Source organism: Bidens hawaiensis, unplaced genomic scaffold (assembly GCF_021521415.1).
Source record: "Bidens hawaiensis isolate Kalapana, Puna unplaced genomic scaffold, B.hawaiensis_p1.1 tig00000512_1, whole genome shotgun sequence".
In the NCBI taxonomy this organism is placed as follows: domain Eukaryota; kingdom Viridiplantae; phylum Streptophyta; class Magnoliopsida; order Asterales; family Asteraceae; genus Bidens; species Bidens hawaiensis.
In genome coordinates this window covers 2,095,727-2,115,812 of record NW_027491033.1, presented here as the reverse complement: position 1 = coordinate 2,115,812, position 20,086 = coordinate 2,095,727, and the positions used below count along the sequence as shown (strand labels likewise).

General features: G+C 34.8%; 3 protein-coding genes across 4 annotated transcripts; all 3 read right to left on the bottom strand.

Annotated features, from left to right (window-relative positions):
* Positions 1–487: 487 nt before the first annotated feature.
* On the bottom strand, positions 488–6,374 carry LOC143633888 (F-box/LRR-repeat protein 3-like). The gene is made up of 7 exons (XM_077102107.1): positions 5,505–6,374; positions 5,296–5,421; positions 3,515–3,619; positions 3,029–3,425; positions 2,188–2,317; positions 1,810–2,104; positions 488–1,022 (listed from the first exon to the last, which is right to left on the bottom strand). Exons 1-7 carry the CDS (start codon positions 6,135–6,137, stop codon positions 744–746), a joined length of 1,965 nt encoding a protein of 654 aa, XP_076958222.1. The 5' UTR covers positions 6,138–6,374; the 3' UTR covers positions 488–743.
* A 4,247-nt stretch (positions 6,375–10,621) lies between these two features.
* LOC143633879 (glycine-rich domain-containing protein 2-like) lies at positions 10,622–14,255 on the bottom strand. The gene is made up of 7 exons (XM_077102102.1): positions 13,747–14,255; positions 13,516–13,633; positions 12,665–13,048; positions 12,320–12,571; positions 11,716–12,236; positions 11,507–11,631; positions 10,622–11,233 (listed from the first exon to the last, which is right to left on the bottom strand). Exons 1-7 carry the CDS (start codon positions 13,911–13,913, stop codon positions 10,626–10,628), a joined length of 2,175 nt encoding a protein of 724 aa, XP_076958217.1. The 5' UTR covers positions 13,914–14,255; the 3' UTR covers positions 10,622–10,625.
* A 1,183-nt stretch (positions 14,256–15,438) lies between these two features.
* LOC143633862 (uncharacterized) lies at positions 15,439–20,086 on the bottom strand. Of its 2 annotated transcripts, none has more exons than XM_077102095.1 (7): positions 19,861–20,086; positions 19,468–19,656; positions 18,098–18,171; positions 17,734–17,883; positions 17,355–17,640; positions 17,020–17,253; positions 15,439–16,012 (listed from the first exon to the last, which is right to left on the bottom strand). In XM_077102095.1, the coding sequence occupies exons 2-7, from the start codon at positions 19,612–19,614 to the stop codon at positions 15,623–15,625; spliced, it is 1,281 nt and encodes a 426-aa protein (XP_076958210.1). In that variant the 5' UTR covers positions 19,615–19,656; positions 19,861–20,086; the 3' UTR covers positions 15,439–15,622. The 2 variants fall into 2 exon arrangements, with proteins under 2 accessions (XP_076958210.1, XP_076958204.1); XM_077102089.1 differs by having other exon boundaries at positions 19,468–19,648.

Here is a 20,086-nt window from a genome sequence, read left to right as displayed (position 1 = left end):
CATTTGTTAATGCACACTTTCAACTTTCGGGCTTTAGAATTAGTTATATATTTTTTTTAAGCATTCAAGCAAAAGCACTATTTGAACACTTCGGTTTACCATGGTTAGTGGAAACGTGAATGGTTCAATGAACCGCAGTTCAGTTAGGTCTAAAGTTTAATTTATTAGATATTAGTTAATATGTCAAATATGATATAATAAGAAAACTCATCTCAATAATAACGTAACATATTCATGTTTAGTAATGTATTGCTGCACTGGACACTATTCTTGTCTCTCTGTTTTTCGCGTTTTCTCTACTCTTTAATGTGTTAGATGAACCTAATTTAGGAATATATGTCTTGTAAAAAATCATAAGACTCATATAGACTTGTGAGCCTATTCAAATGAAACTCATACCCAAGCTTGGTATATGAAACTCATACCCAAGCTTGGCTGGATACGAGGCCCGTGCCAATATCAGTGATGTGAACATTACCACATCACTAGGAGCAATACAAGTCATTGGGTATTAGAAATGCAAACACTCTATACCCAATGTGAGCAAGCTCGAAAAAGGTTATTCGGAAAGCAGTTTAAAAGTAGAGGCATCAATATTCAAGATTTAAATGTGAAATCAGACAATGAAAGTACCCAAAATATCATTCCTGCATTCAACAGGATGACGGTGTCAACAAATAGATCACCTTCATTTTCATTAAAAAAAAACCTCTAAAGTTTAAGCAATACACGCATATATTCATTCAGCAGAAAGTCATACTTCTATCAAACATGTAATCAATCCCATCTAATTCTGAACCACTTGCACCAAGAGCCTCGAGTAGCTCAACCGAAAGATGCGGTCTAAGTGAAGCAAGCACCTTAACCTTTTTAAGCCGAGCACAAGAAGTCCTAAGTGCAAGTTCATACCCTCTCACCGACACGTTTGTCAGGTTCACCAGCTTCACGTCTTGCAGGCGTGTCAAATTGGACATCATCATGCACAAACCCACATCAGATACTCCACAGAAGCTTAAATTAATCTGCATAAAGTAACAAAACTTAAAGCAACAATTGTTGAAAAGTTTCATAATCATGATGAAAACATAAATACAAAACTATAGCAGCCAAGATATTAACAATAATCTTCAAAACCAGCTTTACATAAAAAATTAACAATACTCAAACAACATTTCTACAACCAAAGATGGTTTTGGTTGGGACTAATTTAATTTCATATTGTGTTTCTGAATCTATTTTGTTGTGACTTGACGAACATATAAGTAAATTTTATACAAATATATATTATTGATATTGAAAATATGGTTATAGGAGCGTTTTTATACAAAAATATATTTTGTTGCCCGCTTACCTGTCTCTCTCTATTGTAATTGGATCCTTTTATTATAAATATTGATCATTAACTGTAAGTGATTATAATTTTGATTGTCAAATAATCCTCAAATATTAAGCTGGAATAAATGCATGCTGTAGAAAAGGGGTGTTTGGATCCGCTTCTCTATTTTGTAATGATCAGATGTTTCAAGTGTTAATATATGTTTATTTGATAAGCAACAGATAAAATGACCAAAAGGGGCATTTATTGTGAACAAACAGATAGTTTATTTGACCCATAATTAATAAAATTGGATAGTTTGTTATTATCCAAAGATCAAAAAGACAAAAACTGATTATTGAGACTTCAAACTGCAGCAAGAAGATAATCAGCTCCAAAATGTGTATCCAAACATCCCCAAATTAAAAAATAGTTAACTTTTAAACCAATGTATGACTAGCTTTTAAAAGTAACAGTATATTATGTGATTATACCTGTTGCAAATTCCAAGAGTAGTAACCAAGAGACCAAAAACCAGCATCACTAATATTCCCACAATGTTTAATATCCAATTCTGTAAGTTTCCTGCATCCCGATGCAAGAGCTGTCAGACCCACACTCGTCACTTTAAAAAGACTATGCATCTCTAAATCAGATAACTCCTCCAACTGGCTTAAATATGTCATCCCTATATCTGTAATCTTAGTGCAGTAACACAAGTTTAGGTTCCTGATCTTTTTGCAACCACTTGCTATAAATCCTAACCCGTCATCACCAACATTTAAACACCTACATACAAACACGAACTTGATTATATAATGAAAAAACAACATTCAGATCAAAAGCTATCGTAATAAATGAACATGCGTTACCGGTATAGATCAAGTTCTCTTAGGTTTTTGCAGTTTGAAGCAATATAGGATAATCCCGTGCCTGAAATATCAGTACAGATCCCTAATCTTAAGCATTGGAGCTCCACACATTTAGACAAATATTCAAGGCCTGAAGAAAATATGTGAATAATGAAATATGTTAAAGATGGTGGATTTATAAAGTTATGAGTTTGTATAGGTATACAGGCCATTTTTAAGTGCACAGTTATGATTAAAAAATGACAAAACTCAAAATGGGGTAGGTATTAAAAATAATTTTGAATGACTTTCGACTCGTCTGATCAGTTAAAGATAAACTATAACCCATGATAATTAAAAGGAAAAAAAAAGAGTGGATTTGGGAGTAAGTTGCGGTTCTCATTCAAGTGGTATGTTAGGAATTGCTATTTCAGTCCAATAGTTTAAAGTGTAAGCTTCCGGTCCCTGGTCTTTCATTTTCGGTGCAATTAACTACACCTCATTAACACTGTTAAAGTTCTTATGTTAAATGAAAGGGCATTTTATCTTGTTACATTAGCCACAAAACATTAAAGCAATACGTAAAAGCCCATGATAAAACACGTATTTATTTTTATTATATGTGTTTTAATCATACGCTTGTAAATGCTGCTTTACCATCTTATACCAAAAGTGAAAAGACCAAAATGCCTTCCATTCAACTGAAGAACTCTTAACAGTGTTATTGAGGTGGAATTGATTGCAACAAAAATGAAAGATCAGTGACTGAAATCAAAACTTTTAAACTATTGGACCGAAATAGCAAGTTTTAACAAACCACAGCGACGAAAACCGGAATTTACTCGAATTATGGATTACTAACCTTTGTCATTTACACAACATTCTGTTAGATCAAGTTCTTCAAGTAACACACATGATGACCCGATAAAACTGAAACTTTTTTCAGTGAGCAAAGAGCAAGACTCCAACTTAAGGCACACAAGTTTGGAACATGATTGTGCTATTGCTGACATTACCATATCAGTGAGATCATTACAGCATGTTAAATCAAGTATTTTCAAGCCGGGATGCCCATATGCAAGTTGCATAACACCTGCATCATCCACACCTTCACATTTGCTCAGACCAACTTCAACCAAAAACAAGCAGTTAGTGCTTATGATCTGGAAAAAAGAGTTGTTAACCCGCACTCCATCAACTCTAATTGTTTTCAGATTCTTCAAGTCCTTAAAACTTTGAAACACAGTGGTGGAAAGCTCCTGATGCAACAAAACATCAGTTTAGTGTGGAAACACATTATTATATGCCTATTGCATACAAGCTTCGTATATAGAAAAAATAGACTCACGAGAAAGTAGTAACCGGCATTGAGCTTTTGAAGGCCTTTGCAGCCTCTAGCGACACTAATAAGGCCAGCCGAACTTACGTGTTCACACCTCGATACGTCTAATACCTGCAATCAGAAATTGCAATTATAATTTATAAGCTAAAAGTCAAGTAGCTTTTATATGGCTAATTTAATTTAATGCAATATTTTCATGATTTGCGCACATCACATAGATCTTTAATTACGTATGCCCTTATTTCGTTAATAGATTGTACATGAGAGATAAAACTATTGATGTAATGTTCTCTATTAATGGTATAAAGAGATACAAGTACATTGGCATGTGAATCTTGTATTTATCAATCGAGATACAGCATACAGAGACATGCTAAAAGAAGTGACGTGGTAGGATCTTGGGAAAAGTTAATTGAAATGTTGAAATGTTTAAAAATATATGTGATTGTGCATAACAATTATTAAAAGTAAGCGACAAGAAAATACCCTACTACCCTGGTATACGCCATTGGTAGTACTTTTATGTTTTAGCTGTCAATGAGCTTGAGAGAAGCATAGACAAGGATTTATAATGGTAAAAGCTGTTTGCCAATGACATCATATTAGGGAAACTAGATCCATTCCATCACAAAGACGAGGTTTTAAGAAGAATTCCTTCGAATATAAACAAATTATAGGTCAAACAAAAATACAGAAGAGCCTAGATATGAAATATTAGAAAAGGTAAGATCCAAGAAGCATATCTGAACATTAGTTAAGGATAGCTGGTTGATGAAAATGTTAGTCACGGGATAAATGCAGCGCGGGTCTGAGTGACATGTAAATTAATGATATAAAGCCTCACAACAACAACCTTGCAAGATAATTGTTTTGTGTTAAGAGATGTGATTATGAAGCAAATACATGGAAGAATCTTAAGTTAATGACAGAAGGCTACAGCTATCTGAGACGATCGCTATCTTTGGACTGGAACTTGTAAAGATCATTAAAAGGTAAGACTTGTACGAAGAGAAAGTCGTAATGAGATATATTTAGTAAAGGAAATTACTAAAAATATATATGCAAAAGAATTAAAGTGGTTGCACTTGTAAGTAGGCTAGAGCTGATCATATGCTAATTTTAAGAATATCATAGGCTGTTTTTAGGGTTGACTCTTGTGTTTAGAATAGCTGCACAATCTAACGAGTTTAGGTTAGTTATTAGTTATACTATCAAGTGGTAACACTAACAATCCAACTCTCTAGAGTAACAAATATTTCTGTACACGAAGGCAATACGTTCCATTTTTGGTTGTCCCAAATAATGTGAAGTTTTCCTTTTAGGCAAGGATTAGATTTACATTACTTTTATGATCTTCACTAATCACTAACTGAAACCAAACTATGTGCCTTATGGTTTATGGGCATTTCATCAACATTTAACCATGATCAAACCTTGTGCTAGTTAAATTGCACATTTTAGATTCATAAAATTCTCCAAATGGACATCTGTCAACAATCCGCGCGCTTCCAAAAGTTTCCGTTCGGAAGATGATTATGAACATAACTTAGGTAATTTAACAATATTCTTTTGTGGGCAGAGGAAGTGGTTCTGTGTGCATTGCAGTTAATACTACCTTAATGTAAAAATTAGTGTAAGTTTAGCAGACAAAATTCAGGTTAACACGTAGCCCTAAACGTAAATCTACACGAACGAGTGCATCATAAAGCCATTCAGTACATCAAGCATCATCCAAAATCTCACAATAAATGCAAAAAACTAAATAAACAATCAAAAAGGCGACTAACCTGAAGTGAAGGGCAACCATTTCCAATAAAATGCAGGCCTTCATCGGCCACAAATCCGCATCCCACCATTAGTAACACCTCCAGCTTTGTTAAACTACTTATCGACCTTAGCGACTCATTACTTATCTGCAAATAGAATGACCTGAGTCCAAATTCTGTACTAATAAGATTAACAGATAACAAACATGACACGAAATCGAATCGTTTACCTTGAGGTACGAAACCGACAAATGCCTCAATCGAGCGCACTTTTTAGTTAACAAATCAATCCCCAAATCAGTAATCTCCAAACACCATTTCAAACTCACCTTCTCCAAATTCCCACACCTAATAGCAATCTTAGCCAACCCGACATCCGTCAATCTCAAACACTTATCCAACTTCACCTCCCTCAACTCAGCCGCACGCGACAACGCAGCCGCCTCTCTATCCCCAAACTGATAACAATGCGACACGTCCACCGTCTCCAACCTAGGGCACGAACTAACCAGCATCTCCAATCCGGTAAACCTCAACGACGTCGTTCTAGACAACACTACCTTCCTCAACCTCCGGGCCCACCCTAAGCAGGTGACGTCACTCAGCAACACCGACACCGATCCGTCGTGGATCCGTGGACAGGCGGAGAAATCAATCGTGTCCGTACACGTGTAGTTTTTAAGCAGATGCGGAATAAACTCCGGTCGATAGAATTTAATCCGAGTCCGGTTCATCGATTCGACTCGGTGAAACGACTTGCAGGTTGTACGGAACGATTTCTTATCGGAATCGTCAAGTAACCGATTGAGTATCCGTGACAGGATGTCATCGGAGAGTAAAGAGAGTATTAAACACGACTCCATTAATTAATTTACGACATTAAATATGACATTAAATAACAAAAATTAAGTACGATCGGAATTGAAAACCCTAAGTCGGAACGAAGAGGAAGACAAATATAAGGATAATAATATTAGATAACTGAGTACCAGAGAGTAATCGTGACGCCGTGAATCGCCGTTTACGAATAACGGTCATCTTCTCCGGTGATGATGAGATTCCGGCGAGATGACTGTGACGGTAACGGTGGTTAGTTTTGTACGGTTCATCGATTCGACTCGGTGAAACGACTTGCAGGTTGTACGGAACGATTTCTTATCGGAATCGTCTAGTAACCGATTGAGTATCCGTGACAGGATGTCATCGGAGAGTAAAGAGAGTATTAAACACGACTCCATTAATTAATTTACGACATTAAATATGACATTAAATAACAAAAATTAAGTACGATCGGAATTGAAAACCCTAAGTCGGAACGAAGAGGAAGACAAATATAAGGATAATAATATTAGATAACTGAGTACCAGAGAGTAATCGTGACGCCGTGAATCGCCGTTTACGAATAACGGTCATCTTCTCCGGTGATGATGAGATTCCGGCGAGATGACTGTGACGGTAACGGTGGTTAGTTTTGTACGGTTAGAGTACGATCATGAGATCATTAAGAGTTAGAGGTGTGTAGCTGGATTTAATATAAGCTTTCACGTGGCAAAGGAAAGGCATGAAGTGGATTGTGGGCCGTTGGATGGAAAGTGAGATGGTGTGCGGGTAAGGAGTACAGTGGGGCCCGTGAACGTGCATCGACCGTACCTATCTCCATTTCTGACATTTTAAGTTTAAACTTTGGTGATAAAGGTTCTATAGTTGCATAGATGGTCCCTAATACTTAATTTTCAACTAGGCAACCATTTTCTATCACAAATTACTAGGTTGTAAACGAGCTGAGCTGAGTCCACTTTAATCTAACATCGAGCTATTTTTAGCTTGGCTCGTTTTAAGCAGTATTTATAAAGTTCGAGTCCAACTTATTTTTCCAGCTTGGACTCGGATAATTAAAATGTTTTATGTATTACTGGAGATTTGAAGGATATGGAAAAATATTTTCTTTTTTTCGTTTGTTAAACGAAAACCTTTATCAAAAGTAAATTAGATTCTATTTATATTTAGAAAAGTTTGTTAGAATCCGATTCAACTCCGATACTTATTTAAAATAGATAAAATCATGGAAAACCTTTTTACGTTTATATAAAATTCTAGGTTTCATAATTTATCTTCAGAATTTGGAGAAGACATATGTTAATATTTTGTAAGTATCACCTCTTTTACGCTAGCTATTATTTTATAAAGTATTCTACACTAGTTAGTTAGTTGATCAATTTAATTTTTATAATAATGCATTTTTAATATAGAGTATTATTTTATTGTACAAAAAGAAATATGAAAATTACATGTTTTCCAAAGAAAATGAGAAAAGTCGTATAATTTCAAGATTTTAATAAAAAATGATGAGAAAAATATAACTTCTTTTTATTTCAATCAAAACTCCTTTCTCATTAAAAGTCTTTTGCATGTTAAGTTTTTCTTCATTTAATAAACTTGCATTTAAAAATGTGAAAAAGATTGGTCGAAAGAAATCCTTTCTCTCCTACGACTCAATGTCTTAATCCTTAGTGTTAGTCTACCATGGATCAAGTCTTAAAGCATGCTTAATATGATATTTTGTCCAATGACATGAGAGTAATAGTTAAGACTTGAGATCTTATAGTATCGGATTTGAAATTTGACTTAATAGAGTTTAAAGTTTTCTTTCAATGATGAGTTTACTCATTGATGGTGTTCTTGGGTGACTCAAATATGGAACATCAAAAATTAGTATGGATTTTTCTCGGGTATCGAGTGTAGTTGTTGCTACCTTTTTTCTAAAAGAAAAAAAAAGACGAAGAAAGCTTGCTTAATATAAAAGTACTTAATAACCAATAATCCTCAATTTAATATCCATAGTATGATTATATATTAGAGAACAGTCTTGACCGGTTACAATTCAAATCAAATAAAGAAGACATGATTCGGATTTTTAATGATATGTTGCAGCTGCATGAATAATGCCATCATGGATTGGCTGGCTCATGGATCACTAGTTTATGTGGAAGTAGAAACTTCCACTTATTTGTAAGATGAAAACCACTCATTTATGAACTCTCATTTATTTTTTACAAAGTTTAATGTGTGTCTTTTATTTTTTTAATAACATTATTTCCGGTCTATATGTCACAAGCTTTCAATCGTCTCCAGTTATGTAATGTTTCATGTCAGACATTTAGTTTTATGCAATTAAATTCAATTGTAATTATTATCTGGTTTACATATATGTAATTCCAAAATTTGTGTAAGCTTAGTTGTGTTACATGTGCATAATATTTTAAAATAATTTCCAATGCTACCATTATGATTAGAAAATGCCATTAAATGATTAGAAACTAATCAGACATGATTGAAAAATGGTTTGATGAAACTAAATCTAATCAAAAACAGATCAACAATGATGGCTACTCATCTTTGCTTTCAAACCTTCTTTAAATAACAAATAATTAAGATGCTTACGCCATTTAATTCATCTTAAGCATCAAGTTATTTTAGCAACGTGTGGAACTACTCCCAATATCCAACGAGTCATTCTGAAAGAGGATGTCATCCGTCCATATTGATTTTGACGTTTCAGACCTGATTCACCAAGAACACTATCAAAAAAGAAACTCATTACTGGGGAAACCCCATTTGAGTCAGGTTCCTATCCAGAGACCAAAAAGATTTCAAGCTTTTATCATCACCTCATGCTATTGAACCAGAAAATCATATAAAGTACTTTGGCAATTCCTACGAAAATAAGAACTTGTTTCTAATTCTTCGCATGCATATATTCGTCATCCTCTTCTAATGTTGAAAAAGAATACCTAAATTAGTAAGTATTTCAGTTGAAAGGGATACGGTAATAAATTCAGCATTATAATAATATGCAAGTAGCGTTAAATTATTGATAATTTGAACGGCATCATTAAAAAATATTATACAGCTAGCACTATAATTAATTATCTAACCATTAGCATTAAAGAAAGTAGCAACCGAATATTTAATTTTAAACCATCACAAAACATTTAATAGTAAAGTATACAATGGTCCATATGATATATCAAAACTTTGATTTTGATCTTTAAGTTTGAGAAATTACATGTTTGGAATAAAAGTATACACAAACAAACAATAACTCCACATATTTATTATTTACTCGTTCGGCTAGAATAAAAAGTACCATTAGACACATTATATAGCAAAAGGAAAATAAAAATTTTAGGAATTGAGTTGACTTTAAATGTCAAAGTTATACTTACAGTTTGAGTAACTCCAATGTCATATTTAGTTTTGATTCAGAATTCTAAACTGAATAAATGTTCATTAGAGGTGATGTTTAGTTTAAAACATATCCATAAAACTAAATGAAAACAAACATGATAGTTGACCCAATGTAATTAATTTTCAATTTTCATTTAAATTTTGAAACCAATTTTAATCCTTCACTTTAATTATCTTTTTTAATTAATTAAAAAAATATTTTTGTTTGTTTTTACTTTCAACGGTATAAATATTAGTTGTTTCTAAGTTTAATACAAACGATAACCATCTTAATTATTTTTGGAAATGTAGTAACCATCTATAAATATAAAATAATATGAGATAAAAAAGTAAGATACTTATAAAAGTATTTTAGTTTATAAAAACATTTTAGTTTATAGAAAGAAAATATAAAGGTAGGTGATTATGTATTTATGTGAAATATAGTGATGTTTAAAAGTGGATGTACTGTTGGAAGAGAAATGAGTGTTCTTGGTGTTTGAAAGTGAATAAGTAAAAATCTGATGTGGCACGTTTTATTTCTTTTTATTCATCCACCATCGTGGATGCTCTTATACTTGGAACAAGGTGGTAGTCAACGAAATATCAATTCGTGATACCTGTTGAAAAGAGGTGCGTGTGCGTAATTTGATTTTTGACTGGTTATCAACAAAAATTAGTGATGGATTACCGACGGGTTATTTAGTGACAACCTACTAGTCTTTCAAGATCGAGTTTTTTTTACCAAACTAGTGTACTTTGCATCATTATTTATCAAAATAGTGTAGTTTGAAACTTAATTAACATAACGGGTATTTTTAATAAGGCCCACCATCCACTCACCCACTTCATCTTAAGTAATCCATCTTCTGCATAGTATTACTTCCAATGGGCCAATGGCCTCCTAAATTCTTTTGTGACAATATGAATGTAAAACAATCCAGTTAATCAATGGCCCATGCTCATCAATAACATGCGTGTCATATATCACAAATACACATTAAAAGCTAGTCTTTTTAGTAATTGCTGACTTGCTGCTATGAAGTAACAGCTTACGAGAAAACTAATATTATTTCTAAATAAATATACCAAAAATTTAACAAAATTTTATATGAAAAAAACATTTAATTACCAAACAAAGCTTGCTTATACAAGTCATCACCACACTCCTCAACCGAATAACTCTTGTTAACATACTCCACACCTTGTCGTGCCATGACAGCCTCAGCATTCCAATACCACGGCTTCACATAAACCGATCTCAACGGCTCCTCAACCACCATAACCGACCCCCAGTCGCGTTCGCCATGGTTCGCTTCCTTCAACCTCCTCCTAACCAACAAACTCCCCACATCCTCCTTCCTCATTTCCGTAACACTCCTTAATATTGTCGTCCCAAGCAGCAACACAAATGCTGCATCTTCCTCTGGCAAGAATTCCATAGCAGACAGTTTCCAGTTAATGAGCCCCGTAGCTCTCCCGTTTGGGTGATCATCTGAGACCCGAACTATCGTAACAAACCCGTCCTGTTCCTCGTCTTTGTTTTGTTCGTTTTGGTAGTGAAAATGTCGTCCGTTTAGTAACTTGATCTCTGAGTCAATAGAGCTGTTACTTGTTTCGATATCGAATGTCATGTCGGGTGATATGAACAGTTCGTGTCCGGTTGAAAAGGTCCATGAAGCGCGCCATTCTCCTGAACATTTGTTTGGTGTTGCCGTTGCTATTACTTTGTCTGTACAGAACAATGAAAAATCCTGTGGTATTATTTATCAATAAATAATTGTATACGAGAGTACAATGGGGATAGTTAGGGTGTAAGCGAGCCAAGTCTGCTCATGAGCTACTCTCGGCTAGCTAAAAGTTCGAACTGAGCCCAACTTAATCAGGCTCGAGCCTAAAAATAAGTTTGTTTGATAAAAGATCCCCGAGCTTCATTAATTAGCTCAAGCTAGCCTAACTAACATATAATCCATACATTTCAACGGTTACGTTTAACAGAACATACCTGGAGCTTTGCCTATAGAGCCAGCAACGTAAGACCACGAGCCTGCGCGTATTTCTACACACCGATCTTCCCATTTTACGACAGTAGGTTTGTTACTACCTCTTCTCCAAACCCCTCCCGCGATTCTGCGATAAAAATCGATTAAATGATGTTATTATTTTGATTTTTGAGATCAAGCCCGTTAAAAGTGAAGCTATCGAAAATGTTACCTCATCCGGATAACGAAACATTCTCTTCCAGCGTGATCAAGAACCGTATGAGACAACCACCGGCCTTCTTGAGGTCGATATTGATTCATTTTCAGGATCACCTCGGACACCATGGCTCCAGAGTCATCAGTCACTCGGTCTGGTACGGATTTCAACAAGTATGGTGCTTGTGCGGGTGGTGTGATCGAGACAAATACTCTGAATCTTTGACTAATGACCCCGTCTAATGTGATAAATGGTGCTCGAAGCAGCTCGTTCCATGTAAACGTTTTGGACTCGAGTAGTTTACTTCCTTTGATGCAAACTCCCCCTTTTCGTCTTAGTTCCACCTCCATCCCTTTTGTCCCGAATTCACAATAAAGATCCACCACTTTTTGCCATGAGTCGGATGAAATAGTGGATATGGGGTTGTTTAGTTTGAATTCCCGGTGACATCTAAGAAACTGGAATCGTAAAAACTCCCTTGAAATATCCGTTTGAAGCGTCTTCAACAACGCTGTTTGCTTCACTAGCATGTTAACCTGTTATGTATAGTTTGAATATTACGATACATGACGTTTTATCATTATCACTAGTTGGTTAACTTTATCATTATTCAACTGACCTCTAGCAGAAACCGAGGCAGCAATGGCCGATACTTGACATTAACATCAGTATCCGTAACTTCCCAATGAATCGATGGCTTCACATCATCAATTGCCGGGCAACCAGCTTTCTCATACGGCTGATCATACACTCTTTCCCAAAGCTTCTTCATCACCTCCAAATCTTCCTCCTTTACACATTCTGATTCGGTTATCTTTAACATGTTGTCCTCCATTTCATTTAAATCGATGGTATATGCTATCGGGTAACTCTGTTATCAAACAACAACCATGGATTTCGTTGATACAGTCATACAACTAGATGTTGAGTTAGTAAATTTGGTGTTTTTAATGTTTGTAACTACCTTGTGAGTGATCCACATTAGTAGAATATCCAATGTGGGTACAAATGTTGTGCTACTATCGGCGTACCGTTGTAACATAAACAGAAATCCCTTGTATCGATTTTTGGCAGCGATTAAGTACACAAGTTCTAGCATATAAGGTTTGGAGAATTTGGTGAGGAGACATCTTTGCTTTGATACTTCTCCCAAAAGATAATCGGTTTTACAAATGCTTGTGTGAAGATCATCAGAGTCGGCTTCATTTTCAAAAGATTCAGATGGGTATTTTGAAACCCATCTTTCTTTACATCTTTCTAAAGCATAATCTTTATTTTCTTGGTTAAAAATGGCCGGTTTTCCTATAAGTTTTGAGAATCTTGAATCGCAATATTGTCTGTAAACTGCCTAAAACATAGTCATCAAAATTAATGAAATTTGTGTTACGATGGATTTATGTCAAATCACTTCCATACAGGTACATTCCCGACCTTCTAGTCGGGCTAGAGAAGGTCGGGAGAAAAGGCCGGACTACAAGTACCAAGGTGTATATGGTACTTGTAGTCCAACCATCTGTCACATGACGTTTGACAATAGGTTGAACTACAATTACTTAAAGTTATTTGATAGATATCAGTGTACTTAATGCTGGTTGTAGTCTGACCTTGTCCAATGGTTTGGATAAAAGGCTAGACTACAAGTATCAAGTACTTACAAATTAGTTGATGGATGTCATTGTACTTGTACTTAGTACTTGTAGTCTAACCTCCATCCCGACCGTCAGCCCAGGCTATACTATTATGGGATGATATGATACCCGGATTGATTTTGATATCTGAGTATTCATTAAATTAAGTCAACTTATATATACATACCGGATTTAAAGTGTGACAAAACCAAACCCATTCAACATCAAGAGGAGGAAGAATCATCGGTGGCTTGCCGGATTCGGGCGTAAGATCAGATATCATCGGCATCCATAACTGATCATACCTACAAATATCAACCAATTTAAAAAATATATATAAACTCAACTAAGGAATATTAAGGTTGTGACTTGTGTGAGTGTACGTGTGTCGTGTTGGTCTTTATTATGATCTACCAACCTACGAACAGCTTCAATAAGAACATGTGTATGGTGGAGCCAATGTGATTCCGCAACATCTCTCAAGAACACAATATTTTGTCTAGCAGCCGCCACCAGATCTAAGCTAAGCCGGATAGGTTCATCGTCCGACAACTCACTGAGTGTTCTGTGGTCGGAACAAGACATTAATGTTTTTTTTTTTAACAAGTGTGGAAAACAACAATGGTCGTATTCATGAGATCAAGAAAGAAATTAAGGTTGAATGATGTTTGTTAATTAAATGATTGATTAAGAAGTTGGGAAAGTGGGTGTGTAGCACTAGTACTGTATTTGGCATGTGAAGTTGTATGTATATATAATTATTATATATATTTGTTTAATGAAGGTATTTTGGAGTGGAGTGTAGGAGGAGGTTTGTGGGGTGGTGGAGACTCGTGGCACTTTTTTTTGGAAGTGGACTCAAGAAGTTACAATAATAATAATTCTCCTTTTTAACTCTTTTAGTTGGCGGAATATGATGATGATTTAACTAATATGATAGCGATATTTCATGTTATTCATACTTCCATTATCATAGGATAGATGTTTAAAAGGATATTGTATTAAATTGGAAATTAATAAAAGAAAGCATTACTTTCTTGTAATATAACAATTATAAGATATCGATGATGAGCAAACTATTTTTTGTTTTTGACGAGTAGGTAGCTGTATATCAAGTTTAAATCTAACGTGACCATCCCAAATGGGCTTTTCGTGAGTGAAGCTAATGTGGTAATTTTACATTTTTTATGGACGCATCAGTTACAAGTAGTTTTCATATGTCTCATATAAGTATGAGATAAGGAAACAACATGCTAATCAAAAGTCTTTTTTAAGATTATTAGGTCGATTGCACATCAAGGCTTGTTGCATTCACTACATGGGAATCTGACAATCTGTTTCCTTGTAATCAACTCCTAGATTTTGAAAAAACTTTCATTCTACAAGTCATACATTATAACATACTTGATACTTCATAGGGGGGCTAGGCATTCAAACGGCTTAAAGATTGATGGTTTAAACCACGGGTTCCAAGAACCAAGTTCTTCAATTTAATATTAAACAAAAACTTCACTCTCAACAATAGAAAACTTAACGTCCTTTTAAACATGTTCTAGAAAATAAAGATAAGGATAAAAGAAAACACCAAAAGAGAACTTAGAACATATATGTGATAATAAAGTTTGAATTCATCTTATTCCTATCCATGCAACAACATCCGGTCTTAAATCTCAAACTTTTGAAGACAAGGATTAGAGGTGCATGAACATTTAATCACAAATTCACAATAGAATTTAGTACCAAATATATATTCTCGCCACGAATTTTTCATCCAAGCTAAGAATGTTCTTGGTTGAATTTTAGTATTTTGCCGGTTTTAACTAAACTTTCAAGTCACAACAGTTACCGGAAACAACAAAGTAAACCGGCTATGCATCACTAATCTGTAATACTATGCATGCCATGAAGAAAGCATGCACTTATCTTCAAATCAAATTTCAAATTCTTCACACATCATGTTTCATGAAAGCACACTACAAACTTAAAAACAAAATGAGATCAAGCGTTTAGTACGTATAAGTAATCGTTTTGCTAAGCACGGTCATGTAATGTCACTTCATATACAGCCCCGCCAACAAATAGCACGCGCATATCACACAACAGGCAACATCTACAAAGAACTATATGACGAAAAGTGTTTCTTTTCATTACATTTACAAACCCTAACACGGGCAACTAAACTTTATGAAAACCGAGATAACCGAAAGCCTCAATCGCATGGTACCTCTAACAAATTAATAACATTCACAAAGCACTAAACACACGCTAGTTAAACAAGCTAAATCTTGGCCAGATCATCTACTCTCTGATTCGTTCACTGCAGGTACCTCTTGGGAGTAACTAGACATATCAATATCTACTAGTGTAAGATCAAAGGGTGGAGAATCTGTGACATCGGCTAGCAATGATGAGTCCATGGCCTCAGCTTGTTCCGCGCGGTTAGTATTGTTGTTTTTGTTACTATTATTTTCAGGTGTGATGTCACCAGAAGATGATGACGAAGATGATAGGGTGGCTAGTTGTATGTCGTCTAACTTGTTTGGTGCAAAGTCCTTGCTTCTTCTAACCGTGTCCATCTCTGACCCAATTGGGACAAAAGTGCGGGCCCGATATTTTGTACCGCCTTCTTCACCTGAATCACTGCTATGGTTGTAAAGCACGTAATCATGATATGTTGGTGCAAACTGCAAGGAATATGAAATGTGTCAAATGACAAGCAATACACGTTAACGATAACCACACCATCATTATGATGCACACATATAAACACTGTCATTTTATAGTGGCAATAATTAGTGAAGCTTTTACTTGGTAAAATGGCAGTTTTACGTTATTAACAATTACTAAAAGCTGTCTTTTTAGAATATTGGGAGAAATTAGAATAGTAAAGTAAAACAATAATTTTGGAAAGTAGCCTGTGATTACAAAAACCATAATTTCACAATAATAAACTAAAACTTTGAATAAGTACATGCATTAAAAATAAATATTGGACAACATTCCACCCATTTGACCAGCTTCCATTTTAGCTACATATATTAAATTTGACCTGATCGAGATAACACATAACCCAAATTGACTGTTCATAGGTAAACAGGTCAAAATAGTCAACTATAATAGCAAACTCATAGTTCACATGTTCTTCATTTTTTCTCTTTTCTAGCCAAATATACTTTCTAGAGGTGTGCATTGGTTGATTTGGTCGGTTAGGGGCTCAACTGAACCTTAACCAAATATCATGTTTTTCGGTTCCAGTAAACCGAACGGTTTTGGTTTTTACTTTTTACCTATAAGTATGGTTCATTTATGATTCATTTTCGGTTTTACTTTTAAGCTTGAAATGTTTGGGGCAAAAAAAAAAACTGGCCCAGCTGGCCAAAAATTTTGTTAACCACTTGTTATGGAACGGCTGGCCTAAATCCAAAAACAAACTGCCCTAAAACAAGTTTGGTACAGTTCTACCCTGTTTGGTTTTTGAAACGAGTAACCAAAAGAAACCATACCATAATTATCAGTTTTCAAAACAAAAAACAAAAAACAAAAAACAACTGTCTGTTATCACCATTTGGTTGTCGGTTGATTCGATTTCGGTTTTCTTAACCGGCGTACCCCACCCCTAATACTTTGAAAAATAGAAGTTAACTAAAACAGCACAAAGTCAAGATTAATCCAGAGATAAAGCAGAAAAAACCTGGTGAACAGTGTCATGATAGAAGTCATTGAGCTTCAAAGCATGTGCAAGACTAGCTGTAAACCCATTGGATGCACCAACATTTGCACCAGCGTACTCTTTGTAAGGAAATGCATAAAGATGACCCACTGCAGCAATAAGCATCTCAACACAGATAATAAAGTTTTGAAACTCAGCTGCTTCCTCTGCAGTTTTTATCAAATCATACTTTGCAGCAAGAAAAACCAAAACACCCTGAAACTCAAACAAACACCAATAAATAAACATTAAATAACACTTTTTAACTACCATTGTTTATTTCATGCATACAAAATAACAAACATGTTACGTGTTACCTGCCAATATGTCAGGAAGACAACACTCTTGATAATGATGAATTTTGGAACGGGATTAAACGGTTGGAGCATATCCCTGCACGCCATGTAAAACAAGGCCAAAGCATACAAAGCCATACTGTAAGAAACAGTGTATATAATTGTTATATATAGGTATGACTGTGCCACGCTGAAATTGCCATCATGATACTTCCCGTTGGCATAAAGTACAAAAGTAACCGCCACCAATATAGGTTTAAGAATCACAAACTGCAAGCACCCTTGCTTGCACCTCCTTATAAATCGCCTGCACCAGAAATATAACAAACAAAGATATGCAAAAAAGTCAATAGAGCATATTGGACCTGTTACATAAATAAGGACGTTTCATAGAAGTTACCCGTCTAGTGGAATTGGAGGGAAGCAACATGTCATCAAACACCAATTTGACTTCAGAGCGCGTCCGCTAAGACTTATTACAACAGCACCAGGACCACCAACCCATGCCAAGCATAGAGACAGAAAGTTATATATAACCCAGGCTTCATACCTAAAACAATATATACATAGATTAGTATCATATTACTTGAAGGTTTCATACATACACAATTAAGTGATCAAATTCCTTTTCAGTTTTTAGGTATCTAAAGTTCAATGACAATTACCAGAATATAAATCCATGTAACAACAATTTTGCCTGACATATACTTTATAAAAAATGACACAAATATATGGTATTGTATAATTAAGAATAGCGTACTCACACTTCTCGGATAGAATTGAAGTAGATTGAGTTGCTATTGAATACAAGTGACAGGAAAGACATCAAGGCGTAAACCTGTGAATATGAATGAATTGTTTGTAATTGCAACATGCATTGAACTTAAAAACCACAAAACAAACTATATGACAAGAACAAGATATAATATTGAACATTAATGGATATTGACAGATTATAACATCAACCGCCATCAAGAACATCACCGTTTTAGAATAAATTAGTTAAAAAGCTTAAAATGGGCAGAAAAATCAAACTACCACTGAAACCATTGTTCTATATTACTGCAAGCTTCAACATTGAAAAATGCCATATTCTTTTGAGAACACACTACAATCAAAAGTATGTCTGGTAGTTACTAGTCATTTTTGTTTGATGTGGTTCATACACAAAGTTTGTGTAATACTGAAACAAAGTTTTCAAACAATTTTTGTTACAATTTCAGCAGCTACTTTTGGTTTTTGTGAGCCTCTTAACACTCAAGTAAGAATTGTCCTTATCATGTATATGAAAGACATTTGTCTAATTATACTTGATCAGTTGATCATTTTATTAGCTTTTTTATCAGCCACCATTTATAGCAGCTAACAAGTAAGCAGTGTGGGAGGCTACTATTAAAGTCTGCTAGATTAAAAAGCCTATGTCACCAGCTAACATTTACCATCATCACCTCCTTCTGATGACATAACAAGGCACACCATAGCAAGTTATCACATTAAATCTCACGTTAGGAGAATTCCATATGAGATGAAACATACGCCACATTATAAATGAAACTCCTCCCTAATTTGTTAGGAAATAAGTGGGATCTATGATTTTAGTAGATAAGTCAATTACATTTATAACAGATTTATGCATAGTAAGAAATATGAATGCGCTTACTCCTACCCGACAAAAAAGCTTAGCACACAGTTCAATAAATATGGTGACAATTTAGTAAATAGCTAACCTGCCCTTTAACAAGGACAAAATACCAAAAACAAGTAACAAAACTTTAACAATACTAATTTCATTATCGACCATCGCCGAGTAGAAAAGTATATTAGAATTGAGAAGTAACAAAAACATAAATCTTTGCTTTCTTTTGTTGATGAGGATTCCCTATAATATTAAGTTGTCAATTATTTGGTAGTGAGGCCATAAAGTATATGTTATACAGATAATTTGTTTAATCTATCACAAAATATGCAACTCTTTATATTTAGCTCCAATTTCTATAAACCTAAGATTGATATGTAACACTCACAACATTATCCAGAAACGGATGGCAACATAGAGTAAACATAACCTATTTCTATAGCTTAACAAGTACCTACAAATAAGCGATGAAAACAGAAAGAAGCAGAAGAAACTCACAGGAACCATAAAAATTATGCGAACGATGTATCTCTGATACGTAGGCTCAGTATAATTCAACAGATGCCGGTATATATGAATAAGCGCCAAGGTAATCGCACCGATAGTGCAGGGAAGCGCCACTAATATATAGTATACCGGCCCCATTGTTACTCGTCCTGATTCACACCCCCGTTTCCCCCTGAAACCCTAACAACAACATATTAACAATAACAATAAATCAACAACAACCGTAGACAATAATAATAATAATAATAATAATGATGATAACGATAACTTCCTTATCAAGTCAGTATTGGAATTAGTTAATGAGATTTTATCGAAAACAAAACCCTAACCCCCCGAAATAACGATTTAACGATGAGAATTGGATATGATTATTAATAATATTACCTTTGTGAGAATTGATTTGAGGGGGATTGGGGAGGATGAAGAGGAAGATGATAGATCTGGTGTTGATTGTTTTGATTTAGGAAGGAATTTGGGATCTGGTGTGGTGTTGTTGCTTTTAAAATGTTAGAGATAGAGCGAAAATATCGGCTTCCAGTTATGCTATGCGAGCAAATTCTAAGCGATTTGCATTTTGCAGCTCATTCATTTGGATTTTGGAGGCTTCTAA